A 13776-nucleotide genomic window follows, 5' to 3' on the forward strand; every position below is an offset into this window, starting at 1 on the left:
AAAAAAAAAAAAAAAAAAAAAAAAAAAAAAAAAGATTACAGTGGTTGGAAACCTATCAAATGTATTTCCAAAACCCATGAATACTCAAAATAAACTGACTCACTTACTTTTGGGACTCTTTAGGAGGTTGTAGGATGCCAATTAATTTCTCTGAAAACTAATATATAAAGGGAAAGAATCAAATAGATTACTGTCTTTCTATATGAACTGAATTTGAGGATAACCAAATAGTTTTGAAGCAAATTTCTTATTTATAGAACTCCAACCAAGAAATGCAGAAGGAAGTGAGAGAATTTTTAAAAATCACTATATGTAGGGGTACCTGGGTGGCTCAGTCAGTTAAGCATCTGACTTTGGCCCAGGTCTTGATCTTGCCGTTCATGAGTTTGAGCTCCATGTGGGGCTCTGTGCTGACAGCTCAGAGCCTGGAGCCTGCTTCGGAATCTCTCTCTCTCTCTCTCTCTCTCTCTCTCTCTCTCTCTCTCTCTCCTTCCCTCTGCCCCTCCCCTGCTCATACTCTCTCTAAAATAAATAATAAAACAATTAAATTTTTAAAAATCACTGTATGTAATCTTTAATGAAATAACAGATCTCACCATCAATCATAAATGGATATTATAAACTTTAGGTGTTTCTTGACCTTTTTTCCCCTTGTTTCCCCTAAAAAGGCTGAAAGAGCCTTTTTAGACACCTTTTTTCCCCCTAACCACTATTCAACTATAAAATTTTAATGCCATGGTTATACTGTATATGTGTTTATTTACTGTGTGGCTCCAAGGGCCACAAACCATTGCAATATCTTAAGAGTTTGCCCTGCTAAGAACCAAGTTTTATCCCCTGGGGGGGAGGAGGGTGGGTGGGTGGACAATACCTTCCTCTATTAATAGGTGAAAAAAGAAAGGAGAGCCTTATAAAAAGGTTTAGTGGACAGCCCTTGAACACTGATCAATATGGCATCACCAGAAGTGGGACACCAGACTTTAAAAGCCTCAGGATGTGATGTAATAGGAAGTGCAAGGCACCAACTATGAATTATTTTTGTCTGAAAATGGGATTTATGCAAAATATGATCTGGATTTGATCAAGTTTCTAGATCTAACTACTCATTTACAGAAATACGGGGCATAGGAGAACAAATTATATGACACCCTAAGGAAGCAATTAGCCAAAAGCAGAATGTAGAATATTCTATAAACCTAGTTTTTTAAAAAACAAATCAGTAATACCAACTAAAATAAAACAAAAGCAAAAAATAGAAGGGAAATTTACAGATTAAAGAAATTTAAGATGTTTGGCAACCTTATGCACTGTGTAGACCTTATCTGGATCATGATTTGAACAAACCAATTGTAAAAATCTATCTTTGAAAAAATTGGGGAAACAAATATGTATGTATTGCATATATGATATTATGGAATTACTGTTAGTTTTTCAAGTTGGGGTAACATCACTGTGGTTATCTAAAAATATGTTTTTGGTTATATATGTATACATATGGATAAAATTATACAATGTTTGAAATGCTACAAAAAAAAAGGAGGAAGGATGTAAGGATGTTTGCAAACGTTTTAAATTATAGGTGGGTATTGAGCACATTGGGTTTATATTACTTTCTATCCTGCTTGAAATTTTCCATAATAAAGTTAAAATAAAAATCTTCAAATTTCCTCCGGAGGGTGTAGTTCTCTCTCATCAAAAATCTTAGAAATGGCTGATTTGCCATTGGGTGGAGAGAACAGGTGTAGTGTGGCTGGGAGTGGAGTTAGCCTAGTGAGCTCATCCCTGGAGCGCCATCATTTATGGGGATAGCTAATGCCTAAGGACAAGTCACTGAATGGCTGGTTCTTCCTTAAGATGTTGCAGAACGTACTGCAACATCTTGAAAAGTAAGAAACTTGAGGGGAGGAAGAAAATGGTAACTCATTTTAGGCAAGTCTTTTAGATGTGCAACATTCTTTTCCTTTCCTGTGTGGCTCTGTTAGAAAAAGTAGAAGGGACTAAACAATCATAGGCTACCAAGCCTTTCTCACAGCCAACAAAACATTTAGGATCATCTCCCACAACTTCAGGCCAGAGAAAGGGATTGATTTTCCCCACAGGGCTCTCAAAGTAGAATGGGGCATCCTATTATGGTGGTCTTCTCCCTTCCTAGGGCGCTTCAGGTGTAAATCCTCATTATACAGCTTCAAAATAGTCACGTTCTCAGCACAGTAAAGTGAGGAAACTGCAGCACCTGGAACCGCGCGATTCTCAACGGACTCTGTCCGTGTCATACGGGGGTAATGTACACAGGTGCGAAGTATCCCTGGCCGCCAAAAGCATTAGAAGACGGCAGGCGAGCCCATCGCGCCGCCACAGAAAGGGACACACACATCCAGCACGGTGGAAGTTAAAGGTAACATATTCCCTATCCCGTCCTACCGGAACCAAAGATAAGGTGTGGAGTTTGCCAGCCGGGAGGGGCGCTAAGTGCACTCCCACATCACAGGGGCTGAGGGAAGAAGCTAATAGCACCACGCCCCTGCCGGTCTGAACCGAAGTGACGGTGCAGATATTGCCGGAGAAGAAGGTCACAGCTACTCCCCAGGCAAGGCCGACTTCCATAAGGAATCAACCTGGAGCTCTATGACCCAAAGGAAACGTAGTCCAGAGCCGGGATCGTCCCGATTCCTCACAGCACCGAGCCCCAGCTGGCATACCGGTATTCCCAGCACCATATGAAAACTTCTTTCTGGATGCTCCTAATTAAATGCAGCGTGCGGGTCCCAGTGAGACGGTCCACTCACCTGACCGCTGCAGACTGGATCCCTGCATCAAGACGTAACGGAATAAGTGTACGAAATGGCGCAGGGACGCGGTGGCCTCCGGGAAATGTAGTCAAAAATGTGACCACCTTCCCCCCACCCCCACCTCCCGCCGCTCGATCCAACAGAATGCAGAGGCAGTGGCCACATTCTGCGGCCCGGAATCGGCCCGATCCTTGAGTGTCCCTTGCTCGAAGGGGGATCTCAGGTTACTACTACGTGTGTGCCGACCTATCTCATTTGACTCAAGTGACTCCTCCAGAAAATCCCAAGAAGATTACCAGAGTTTGGGTCTTGTAGTGAAGCCTTCAGACAAATGTAGTCCAGGGCTGAAAAAGCTGCAGAAGGCCAGGAGGTAGGGTCCAGATTTCTCAGACAAGAGCTGTGGCTCAGACGCAGTAGCTGTGACCACCCGGGTTTCTGCTCAAGAGGCATCAGAGGTTTGACACACTTCACGGACATGAGTTTGTTATCCAAGTGTCTTCTGCAGGGGAAGAGAGGTCTGTGGGGAATGTGCTGTGTATCAGATTGTGTTTGAGACTGTAAGAGGCATGTTAGTGGATACGCGTGTGATCCATTTGGGATTGTGAGAGTGTCTCGGGAACGGTGTGACTATAAGGGTGATGCCTGGGATTAATTAGACAATCTAAGTATTTTATGACTTACAAAATGCTTTTTCTTTGCATGGTTATGAATTTAGAATAGATTCCTATATAATTATAGAAATGTTAAATGAATGATACATTGTGAGTTCATCTGTAGCAGTGAATATGGGGGAAAAAAGTGAATGCAGCACTGTGTATCTCAAAACTTCAGTTTTCTCACCTTTAAAATGAACTTCTATGTAAGTTTTTGGAGTACAGCTGCCCAATAGAACTTTCTGTAAAACTCAGTTCTGTGTTGTGTATCTGCACTGTCCAGTATAGTAGCCACTAGCCACATATGACTATTCAAGCCCCTTAATTGTGGTTAGTTTGACCAAGGAATGAATGTTTAATTTTGTTTAATTTTAATAAACAAATTTAAACAGTTACCAGTGGCTACCTAAATTGGAGAAACAAGAATTTCATCTGGCAAATAATTTGAAAAATGAGTTTTATATTGAAATGAAGAGGGATGGGAAAAAGTGTAATTTCAGCCTTAGTCTTTTTTTTTTAGAGGAATAATTTACATAAAGTCTACAAATATTATATATACACCTCCATGATTTTTGCATACACAGGCAATCACCACACACAGATCAAGATAAAGAACATTGATTTCCAAAATGCCAGAATGTTCCCTTGTGCCCCATCCTGGTCAACTGTGACTCTACTTAGAAGGGACCATTATTTGGACTTCTAACACCACAGATTACTTTTGTGTATTCTTGAACTTCATTTGAATACAATCAGTGTAATGATATGTGCCTGGCATGTTTTTGTCAACATTAAGACTCCGAGATGAGTCCTTTAGCCAGCAAATAAATATTTTTGGTTTTATGTGCCAGATGTTGTCTGTCACACCTACTCAACTCTGCTATTCTAGCATGAAAGCAACCATAGATAATATGTAAACAAATTAGTGTGGCTGTATTCCAAGAAAACTTTATTTATGGACGCTGAAATTTGGATTTCATGTAATTTTTTACATATTGCAAAATACTACTCTTATTTTTTCAACCATTTAAAAATGTAAAACCTTTCTTAGGTCATTGGCCATACCAAAATAGGTGACGGGCCATATTTTGCCTGCAGGCTGCCATAGTCTAAATCTTGATACAATATATTCATTCTGTATTGATACACATTTGTGTGGGTTTCAGTTTTTTCTTTTCTTTCATTTTTTTTTAAGTTTATTTATTTATTTTTGAGAGAGAGAGAAAGCATGAATTGGGGAGGGGCAGAGAGAGAGGGAAAGAGAGAGAATGCCACGCAGGCTCCACACTGTTAGTGCAGGGCCTGATGCAGGGTTCAAACCCACAAACTGTGAGATCATGACCTGAGCTGAAGTCGGGCACTTAACTGACTGAGCCACCCAGGTGTCCTCCAGTTTTTCTTATTAATACATCTATGGTCAATCTTACATATTTTGGGAGACATAGCATTCATTTCTATTAGGAATCCAAGAGTGGAATAGCTGGATCGTAAAGTAGATTTGTATGTAACTGTGGAGATACTGCCAAATCATTTTCCAAAGTTGTGTCAATTTACACTTCTATCAACAATGCAAAGGGTTCCAGTTGCTTCATATCCTTTTAGGCACCTGGTATTATCAGTCTTTTTAATTTTTACAATACTAGAAGGTGGGTAGTGGTATCTCAGTGTGATTTTAATTTGCATTTCCCTGATGAATACTCACTTTGGCATCCTTTCATATACCAGTCACTTGGATAACTTCTATGTTGAGTTGCCTGTTTAACTTTTGACCATTTTATTAAAATGAGTTTGTGTTTTTTCTATTTATTCATAGGTATTTGTATATACTAGGATATGGGGTCTTTGTAGGACATTTGCGTTATATCTTTTCCAGGCTATGGCTTGCCTTTTCACTCTAATAATGAAGTCTTTTGAAGAACAGCTGCTTTTAATTTAAATGAAGTTCAATTTATTAATATTTTATTTATAGCTGATGTCTCATTCTGTTTAAAAGCCTCTGCCTACCATAGGACCTGAAGATATTCTATTTTTCTTCTAGAGATCTTATTGTTTCACCTTTCACATTTATAGTTATGATTCATCTCAAATTAATTGTTTTGTTTCTTTCTTTTGAGATGAGGATCAAGAGATTTTTCCCCCATACATATAACCAGTTGCTCCATCACTATTTATTGAATTGCAATGGTGCCTTTGTAATAAGTCAAGTGACTTTATATCTGTGAGCCTATTTCTGTACTATATTTTCTCATTGGTATATTTAGCTATCTTGCACTAATACCAAGCTGTCTTTAGAGTAAGTATTGAAATATCATGGTATACATTTTAAACTTTATTCTTTTTCATTATATTGGGCATTCTAGGTCCTATGCAATTCCATATATATTTCAAGAATCAGCTGGTTAATTTACACAAAGAAACCTGGAGGGACTTAACTGGCTTTCTTTGACCCTGTAAATGTAGGATGAATTGATATCTTAATACTAAGTCTTGCAATTCACAAATATTGGCATATCTCTCCATTTCTTTGAGTCCTCATTAATTTATCTCAGCAACGTTTTATAATTTTCATTGGAAAGCATTTATGTCTTTATAAAAAACAGCTTTATTGAGATATAATTAACATACCATAAAATTCTCCCATTTGAAGTGTTCACTTCAGGGGCACATGGGTGGCTCAGTTGGTTGAGCATCTGACTCTTGATTTTGGCTCAAGTCATGAACTCATGGTTCGTGAATTTGAGCCCTGCAAATTGTTCACTTCAGTGGTTTTTAGTATATTTACAGTTTTGCACCCAATTACCCCACAGTCAATGATTTTACATTTTCATCGCCTGAAAAAGGAATCCCACACCCCTTAGCAGTAATTCCCAATTCCTGTCTCCTGTCCCCCAGTCACAGGCAACCATTTATCTTCTATCTGTATCTATAGAATTGCCTATTCAGGATAGTGCATATAAATGGAATCCTACAATATTTGTTTTTTTGTGACTGGCTTCTTTCACTTAACATAATTTTATCAAGATTTATCTTTGTTGTAGCATGTAACATTACTTTATTACTCTTTATTGCTGAATACTCTTCTATTGTATGGATTTTCCACATACCTTGGGGGAAATCATTGTCTTAGTTAATTATGATGTTAGCTGTGGATTTTTCATAGATTCCCTTTACTAGAATGAGGAAGTTTTCCTCTATTCTGACTTTGTTGAGTGTTTTTATCATGAAAGGATAGTAGATATTGTTAAATTTTTTTTTTTTGTCAGACATCATGTGCTTTCTGTCCTTTATTCTATTGATATATTACATTGATTTTTTGCATGCTACACCACCAACCTTGCATTCCTGGCATAAATCTCACTTGGTCCTGGTGTATAAATTATTTTTTTTATTTGTTACCAGATTCAATTTGTTAGTACTTTGTTGAGAATTTTTGTGCCTTTTTGTTATTTTTGTGTTTTGTTGCTATGAGAAATACTTTTGTTTTTTTATTTTACTGTTTAATTTAAGCTGGTATATAGAGACACAAATTATGTTTTTATATATACTTAAATCCAGTGATCATGCTAAATTTGCTTATTTATTAAGAGTTTTAGAATTCTAGGGGTGCCTGGGTGGTTCATTTGGTTAAACTTCCGACTCTTGATTTCAGCTCAGGTCATGATCTCAAAGTTCTGTGGGATTGAGTCCCATGGCATAGCCTGCTTGGGATTCTCTCTCACCCTCTTTCTCTATCCCTCCCCTGCTCACATTTTCTCTCTCTCACTCAAAATAATCATTAAAAAAAAGTTTTAGAATTCTTTTTTGGATTTTCTACATACAAATTATGTTATTGACAGATACTGTTATATTTCTTCTTTTTCCAATCTTTATACTTTTTCCTTTTTTCCTGTTTATTGCACTGGCTTGGGTCTCCAGTATGATAATAAATGCAAGTATCAAATGTAGATATCCTTGTTTTATTCCCTTGAGGAATCCATTAGGTTTGTTATCTGAGATTATTTAAAAATGTTCTTTATCAGATTGAGGCAATTTTCTTTCCTGCCACTTTTGTTGAGAATTGTTTTAATGGATGTTGAATTTTTTTAATGGATAGCCTGCACATTAGATGATCATAAGATTTTTCTCCTTTATTCTGTTAATGTGGTAAGTTACACTGATTATTTTTTGTATGTGAAACCATCTAGCATTCCTAGAATACTCATTTGGTCATGATTTATTATCTTCTTTATCATTCACTGAATTTGCCTAGCTATATTTTGTTTAGGGCTTTGCTTTTATGTTTTTCTTGTCCTGAAATTTCCAGGGTTAATATAAAGATGTTTTTGGCTTCATAGAGGAAATCGGGAAGTCATTCCCCTTTTTCTTTTCTTTGTAAGAATTTGTACCTGACTGATATTTTCTGTTCCATCAAATATTTGGAAGAATTCACCAGTGAAAACATCTGGAACTGGAATTTTCCTTGTGGGAGATTTATAAATGAAGATTTTTTTTTAACAATTACTCAAATTTTATATTTTTTCTCATGTCATTTTTGCAAGTTGTATTTTTTAAGAAATGTTTTATTTCTTTGAAGATCAAATTTATTGGTGTAAAGTTGTCCATAATGCCTTCTTGTTTACCCTTTAATATCTATAAAATCTTTTTCCATACCTGATATTTGTGGGATTGTTTTCTTTTTTGGTCAGTCTTGCTATGGCTTATCAATTCTGTTGATCTTTCAAAGAACTAGCTTTGGGCTCAGTTTATTTTCTCTATTACAAGTTTGCTTTCTATTTTAGTGATGTCCATACATATCTTTATTTCTTCTTTCCTTTTACTTTCTTTTGGTTTAATTTGATATTCTTTCTTTTAGTTTCTTATGATGGAGGCTTACATTATTCATATTCAGTATTTGCTCCTTTCTAATATATGCATTTAGAGCTACAAACATGCCCTCAAATTACTGCTTTTACTGCATCCCAGTAAAAGCAAAAATCCCTTTTTTATTTTCACTATCAAAAAGTTCAAAATATCTTTTAAATTCCATTGTCATTATTTGATCCACTGCTTTTGCAGAGTTATGTTGCTTAAGTTTGGATAACTTGGGAAGTTTCAATGTTTTGTTTTGTAATGGTTTTTGGTTTAATTCCATTGTGGTCAGACACGAGACTATACATGATTTCAATCCTATGAAGTATATTAGATTTACTATATGGCCCAGTGTATGGTTTATTTTGCCACACAGTCCACATTCACTTGAAAAGAATATATATTCCAGGGCACCTGGGTGGCTCAGTCAGTTGAGCATCAGACTCTTCATTCTGGCTCAGGTTATGATCCCAGGGTCATGGGATTGTGCCCCACATTGGGCTCCATGCTGAGCTTAGAGCCTGTTTGGATTTCTCTCTCTCTCTCTCCCTCTGCCCCTCTCCCCTGCACACACACACACACACACACACACACTCTCTCTCTCTCTCTCTCTCTCTCTCTCTCTCTCAAATTAAAAAAAGAGAGACAATAAAATTTAGAATTAGTTTTTCTGTTGAATTGCTCCTTTTATCATTATGTTCCTATTTATTTTTAGAAATATCTATTTCCTCAAAGTCTATCAGCTATTAAAATAGCTACCCCAGCATTTTTTTGGTTAGCATTTGCATGTTGTTCCCTCCACCATCTTTTTACTTTCAACCGTTCTCTGTCATATGTAATGTATGTCTTGTAGATCTTTTTACATAAAATCTAGTCTGATAGTCTCAATTTTTTTTAGAGAGCCAACTTGCCAAAGCAGGGGAGAAGGAAGGGGTGAGAAAGAGAGAGACAGACAGAAGAGAGAGAGAAAGGATCTCCAGCAGGCTCTACACTCAGCACAGAGCCTGATGTGGGGCTCAATTCCACGACCCTGGCTGGGATCATGACCTGAACCAAAATTAAGAGTCTGATGTTCAACCAGCTGAGCCACCCAGGCACCCTGGTAGTCTTTATCTTTTAATTGAAATACTTAGATCATTTTTATTTAAGATATTTACAGACATAGTTGGTGTGGTTAACTATAAAAACAGTCACAATAATTTATGCCATTCTATATTCACTTCGTAATGTGACTTTGCTGCTCCTTCCATCCTCCATTAAACACAGCAAAATGAAGCAGTGTTTATTTCTCCATCTCCTGAATCTGGGCTTAACCACATGCTTTTGCTATTGGGACATCAATAAATGTGATATAAGCGGTGACTTGACGAAAGGAATTTGCCCATTTTTGTGTGTGAATGGTGTGAATGAACCTGGTGTGAATGAATCTGTTGTAGCATGCTAGAATGGTCATCTGGTAAATAACCAAGATACACTGGTAGCCAACTTGCCAACCACCGGTGAAACTACCTTGACTAACCAGCCCCAGCCAAACTGCCTAGAGCTTCATGGATGTGTTAAACTGAGACTCTCCTTGCCATAGTTTTTTCTTTAAAAAATTTTTTTAAGACTTTATTATGGAGCAGCTTTAGGTTTACAACAAAATTGAGAGGAAGGTACAAAGATTTCCCATTTACCCCCTGCCTGACACATATGTAGTTTCCTCCATTATCAATATCCCTGGGGAACCTGGGTGGCTCAGGTTCCCCTTTTCCAGATTTGCCTTTTCCAGAATATCACATACTCAGAATCAGACCATCTGTAACCTTTTCCAAGATTGATTTCTTTTACTTAGTAATATGAACTTAAATTTCCTTCATGTCTTTTTTTTCACGTTTATTTATTTTGATAGAGCACATGCCCAAGTGAGTGGGGAAGGGGCACAGGGAGAATCCCAAGCAGGCTCCAAGCTGGTAGCTCGGAGCCCAACATGGGGCTCCATCTCACAAACTGCAAGTTCATGACCTGAGCCAAAATCAAGAGTTGGATGCTTAACCAACTGAGTCACCCAGACACCTCTCCTTCATGTCTTTTGGTGGCTTGGTAGCTCATTTCCTTTTAGCACTGAGTAACTATCCCCAGGAGGTACCATAGTTTATCCATTCACCTACTGAAGATCATCTTGCTTTCTTCTGAGTTATGGCAATTAAGAATAAAGCTGCTATAAATATAAACATCAGTGTGCAGGTTTTTATGCAGACATAAGTTTACAACTATTATGAGTAAATACAAAGGAATTCCATTGCTGGACTATATGGTAAGAGTATATTTAGTTTTGTAAGAAACCACCAAACTGTCTTCCAAGGTGTCTTTGCCATCATTTCTTAACTGTGAAATAGGATTACCCACTTCATAACATTATTAGGAGTGGGGGATAAGTTAATAGTGTCGATTCCTTAGACCAGCCCCTGGTACATACCAAAAGCTCAGAAAATTTTACCTGTTATTATGATGTGGTAATTCTTAGCCAGTCCCCCTCAGGTTTCTGTAGATAAGCAACAATGACAATGTAAACTTAAATTTATTGGCACTTGTAGGTAAGAAAATGAAGCAAATGCTAAAGTCGTATAGAATACCATTTAACTCTATGCCATTTGTCTTCATTTGTGGACTTCCAGGAAACAATTGATTCGTTAATTTTCCCCCTCACCTTTATTGAGATATGTTTGACATATAACATTGTATAAGTTTATGATGTACAATGTGAAGATTTGGTATATGTAAATATTGTGAAATTATTACTACATAAGGATAGTCATTACCCTTAACACATCATTACCTCACATTACCACATCACCTAACACACATTAACAGATAATTATCTCGCAATTAGCTCTTTATGTGTATTCATGTGTGAAAGAACATTTAAGATCTACTCTCTTAGCAACTTTCAAGTATACAAGTATATGGTTGACTCTAGTCACCAAGCTGGACAGAAGATCCCTAGAGCTTATTCATCTTCTAACTGGAAGTTTGTACCCTTTAACCAACATTTCCCCATTTTCTCAATATCCTAGACCTTGGTGGACACTAATCTACTCTTTGTTTCAGTGAGTTCAGTTTTTTAAGGCCCCACACATAAGTTAGAATAATACCCTCAAAGTTCATTCATGTTGTCTCAAATGACAGGATTTCCTTCCTTTTTATAGCTGAGTAACATTCCATTGTGTGTGTGTGTGTGTGTGTGTGTGTGTGTGTGCATCTATATCTTTACATACACTAAATGTGTTATATATATACATATGATAACATGTACATATGTTAGGTACATGTATATATAACATTTTCTTTATCCACGTGTTGGTAGGTAAACAGGTTTGTTGCCTTCCCTTGGCTATTGTGAATAATGTTGCAATGAACATAGAGGTACAGACATATCTTTGATATAGAGATATGAGATAGTAATTTCATTTCCTTTAGACATATACCTAGATGTGGTATTGCTAGATCATATGATAGTTCTATTCTTAAGTTTTTGAGGAACCTCTATACAGTTTTCCATAATGGCTCTACCAATTTATATTCCCACCAACAGTGTGCAAGGGCTCCCTTTTCTCTGCATCCTGGACACCACTTGTTATCTCGTCTTCTTAAGGATAGCCATTCTAATAGATGTGAGGTGATATCTCCTTGTGTTTTTGATTTGCATTTCCCTGATGATTAGTGATGTCAAGCATCTTTTCATATAACTGTTGACCATTTGTATGTATTCTTTAGAAAAATGTCTATTCAAGTACTCTGCCCATTTTTAAATCTGATTGATTGCTTTTTTTTTCCTTGTGAGTTGTATGAGTTCCTTACACATTTGGGATATCAAATATATGGTTTGCAGCTATTTAGTTTGCAAATATTTTCTCCCATTCCAAAAAGGCTGCCTTTTCATTTTGTTGATTCCTTTTGCTGCACAGGAGCTTTTTAGTCTGATGTAGTCCCACTTGTTTACTTTTGCTATTGTTGTCTATGCTTGTGGTGTCATATCCAAAATATCATTGCCAAGACCAGTTTTCCAGTGTTTTCCTCTAGAAGTTTTATGGCTTCAGGTTTTTGTCTTTTTTTTTTTTTTTTAAATTTTTTTTAATGTTTATTTTTGGGACAGAGAGAGACAGAGCATGAACAAGGGAGGGGCAGAGAGAGAGGGAGACACAGAATCGGAAACAGGCTCCAGGCTCCGAGCCATCAGCCCAGAGCCTGACGCGGGGCTCGAACTCCCGGACCGCGAGATCGTGACCTGGCTGAAGTCGGACGCTTAACCGACTGCGCCACCCAGGCGCCCCTGGCTTCAGGTTTTATATTTAAGTATTTAGTCCATTTCAACTTAATTTTTGTTAATGATTATGTTTTTTATTTACTTTTTTGATGCTAATGTTAATTTTTGTTTATGTTAATGATGTAAGATACAGGTCCAATTTCACTCTTTCACATTTGAATATCCACTTTTCCCAGCATCATTTATTGATTATCCTTTCCTCATTGAGTATTCTTGACTCCTTTATCAAATATCAGTTGGATGAATATATGTGATTTTATCTCAGAGCTCAGTTCTGTGCCATCAGTCTAGGTGTCTATTTTTATGCCAGTATCATATTGTTTTGCTTACTATAGCTTTGTAGTATAGTTTGAAACCAGGAAATGTGACATCTCCATCTTTGTTCTTTCTCAAGATGGCATTTGGATATCCAGGGTCTTTTGTGGTTTCATAATTATTTTAGGATTGTTTTTTCTATTTCTGTGAGAAATGTCAGTGGAATTTTGATAGATATTGCATTGAATCTGTACATGGCTTTGGTAGTATGAACATTTTAACAATATTATTCTTCTGATCCATAAAAACAGAATACCTTTTCATTAATTTGTGTCTTCTTCAAGTTCTTTCATCAGTGTTTAATAGTTTTCAGTGTACAGATCTTTTACTTCCTTGGTGAAATTTATTCCTGAGTATTTTATTATTTTTTAGGCTTTTTTTTTTTGTAATTTTTAAATTTATTTATTTATTTTGAGAGACAGCAAGCAGAAGAGGGGCAGAGAGAGAGAGAGGGAGAGAGAGAAACCCAAGCAGGCTCTGCCCTATCAAGTGAAGCCCAATGCGGGGCTTGAACTCACAAACCATGAAATCATGACCTGAGCCAAAATCAAGAGATGGATGCTTAACCAATGGAGCCACCCAGGTGCCCCTATGCTATTTTCAATGGGATTGTTTTATTTCTTTTTCAGAGAGTTCAGTGTTAGTATATAGAAACATAACTGATTTTTGTATGTTGATTTTATATCCTGTTAACTTTACTCAACTTGTGTGTTAATTCTAACAGTTTTATGGTGGCATCTTTAGGATTTTCTATATGTAAGGTCATGTCATTAACAAACAGAGACAGTTTTACTTTCTGATTAGGATGTATTTTATTTTTTATTGTATTGTATTGCATTTTTTATTTTATTTTATTTTATTTTAT

At 36.8% G+C, this 13776-nt stretch overlaps 1 protein-coding gene across 12 annotated transcripts in view; it reads right to left on the reverse strand.

Annotated features, from left to right (window-relative positions):
• Positions 1-13776, reverse strand: part of LOC121011357 (zinc finger protein 30 homolog) — a 173586-nt gene that overhangs the window by 132998 nt on the left and 26812 nt on the right. Inside the window, exon 1 of one of the 12 annotated variants that reach the window (XM_040445632.1) lies at positions 3086-3710. The exons of 8 other annotated variants lie outside the window; for them this stretch is intronic. In XM_040445632.1, the coding sequence (XP_040301566.1) occupies positions 3086-3266 (181 nt within the window). In that variant the 5' untranslated portion in view covers positions 3267-3710. Of the gene's footprint in view, positions 1-2699; positions 3033-3085; positions 3711-13776 lie in introns of those variants that run through there. 3 more of the 12 variants (XM_040445633.1, XM_040445635.1, XM_040445636.1) reach the window with 3 other exon arrangements.

This window comes from Herpailurus yagouaroundi, unplaced genomic scaffold (assembly GCF_014898765.1).
Source record: "Herpailurus yagouaroundi ecotype Mexico unplaced genomic scaffold, PumYag 194, whole genome shotgun sequence".
In the NCBI taxonomy this organism is placed as follows: Eukaryota; Metazoa; Chordata; class Mammalia; order Carnivora; family Felidae; genus Herpailurus; species Herpailurus yagouaroundi.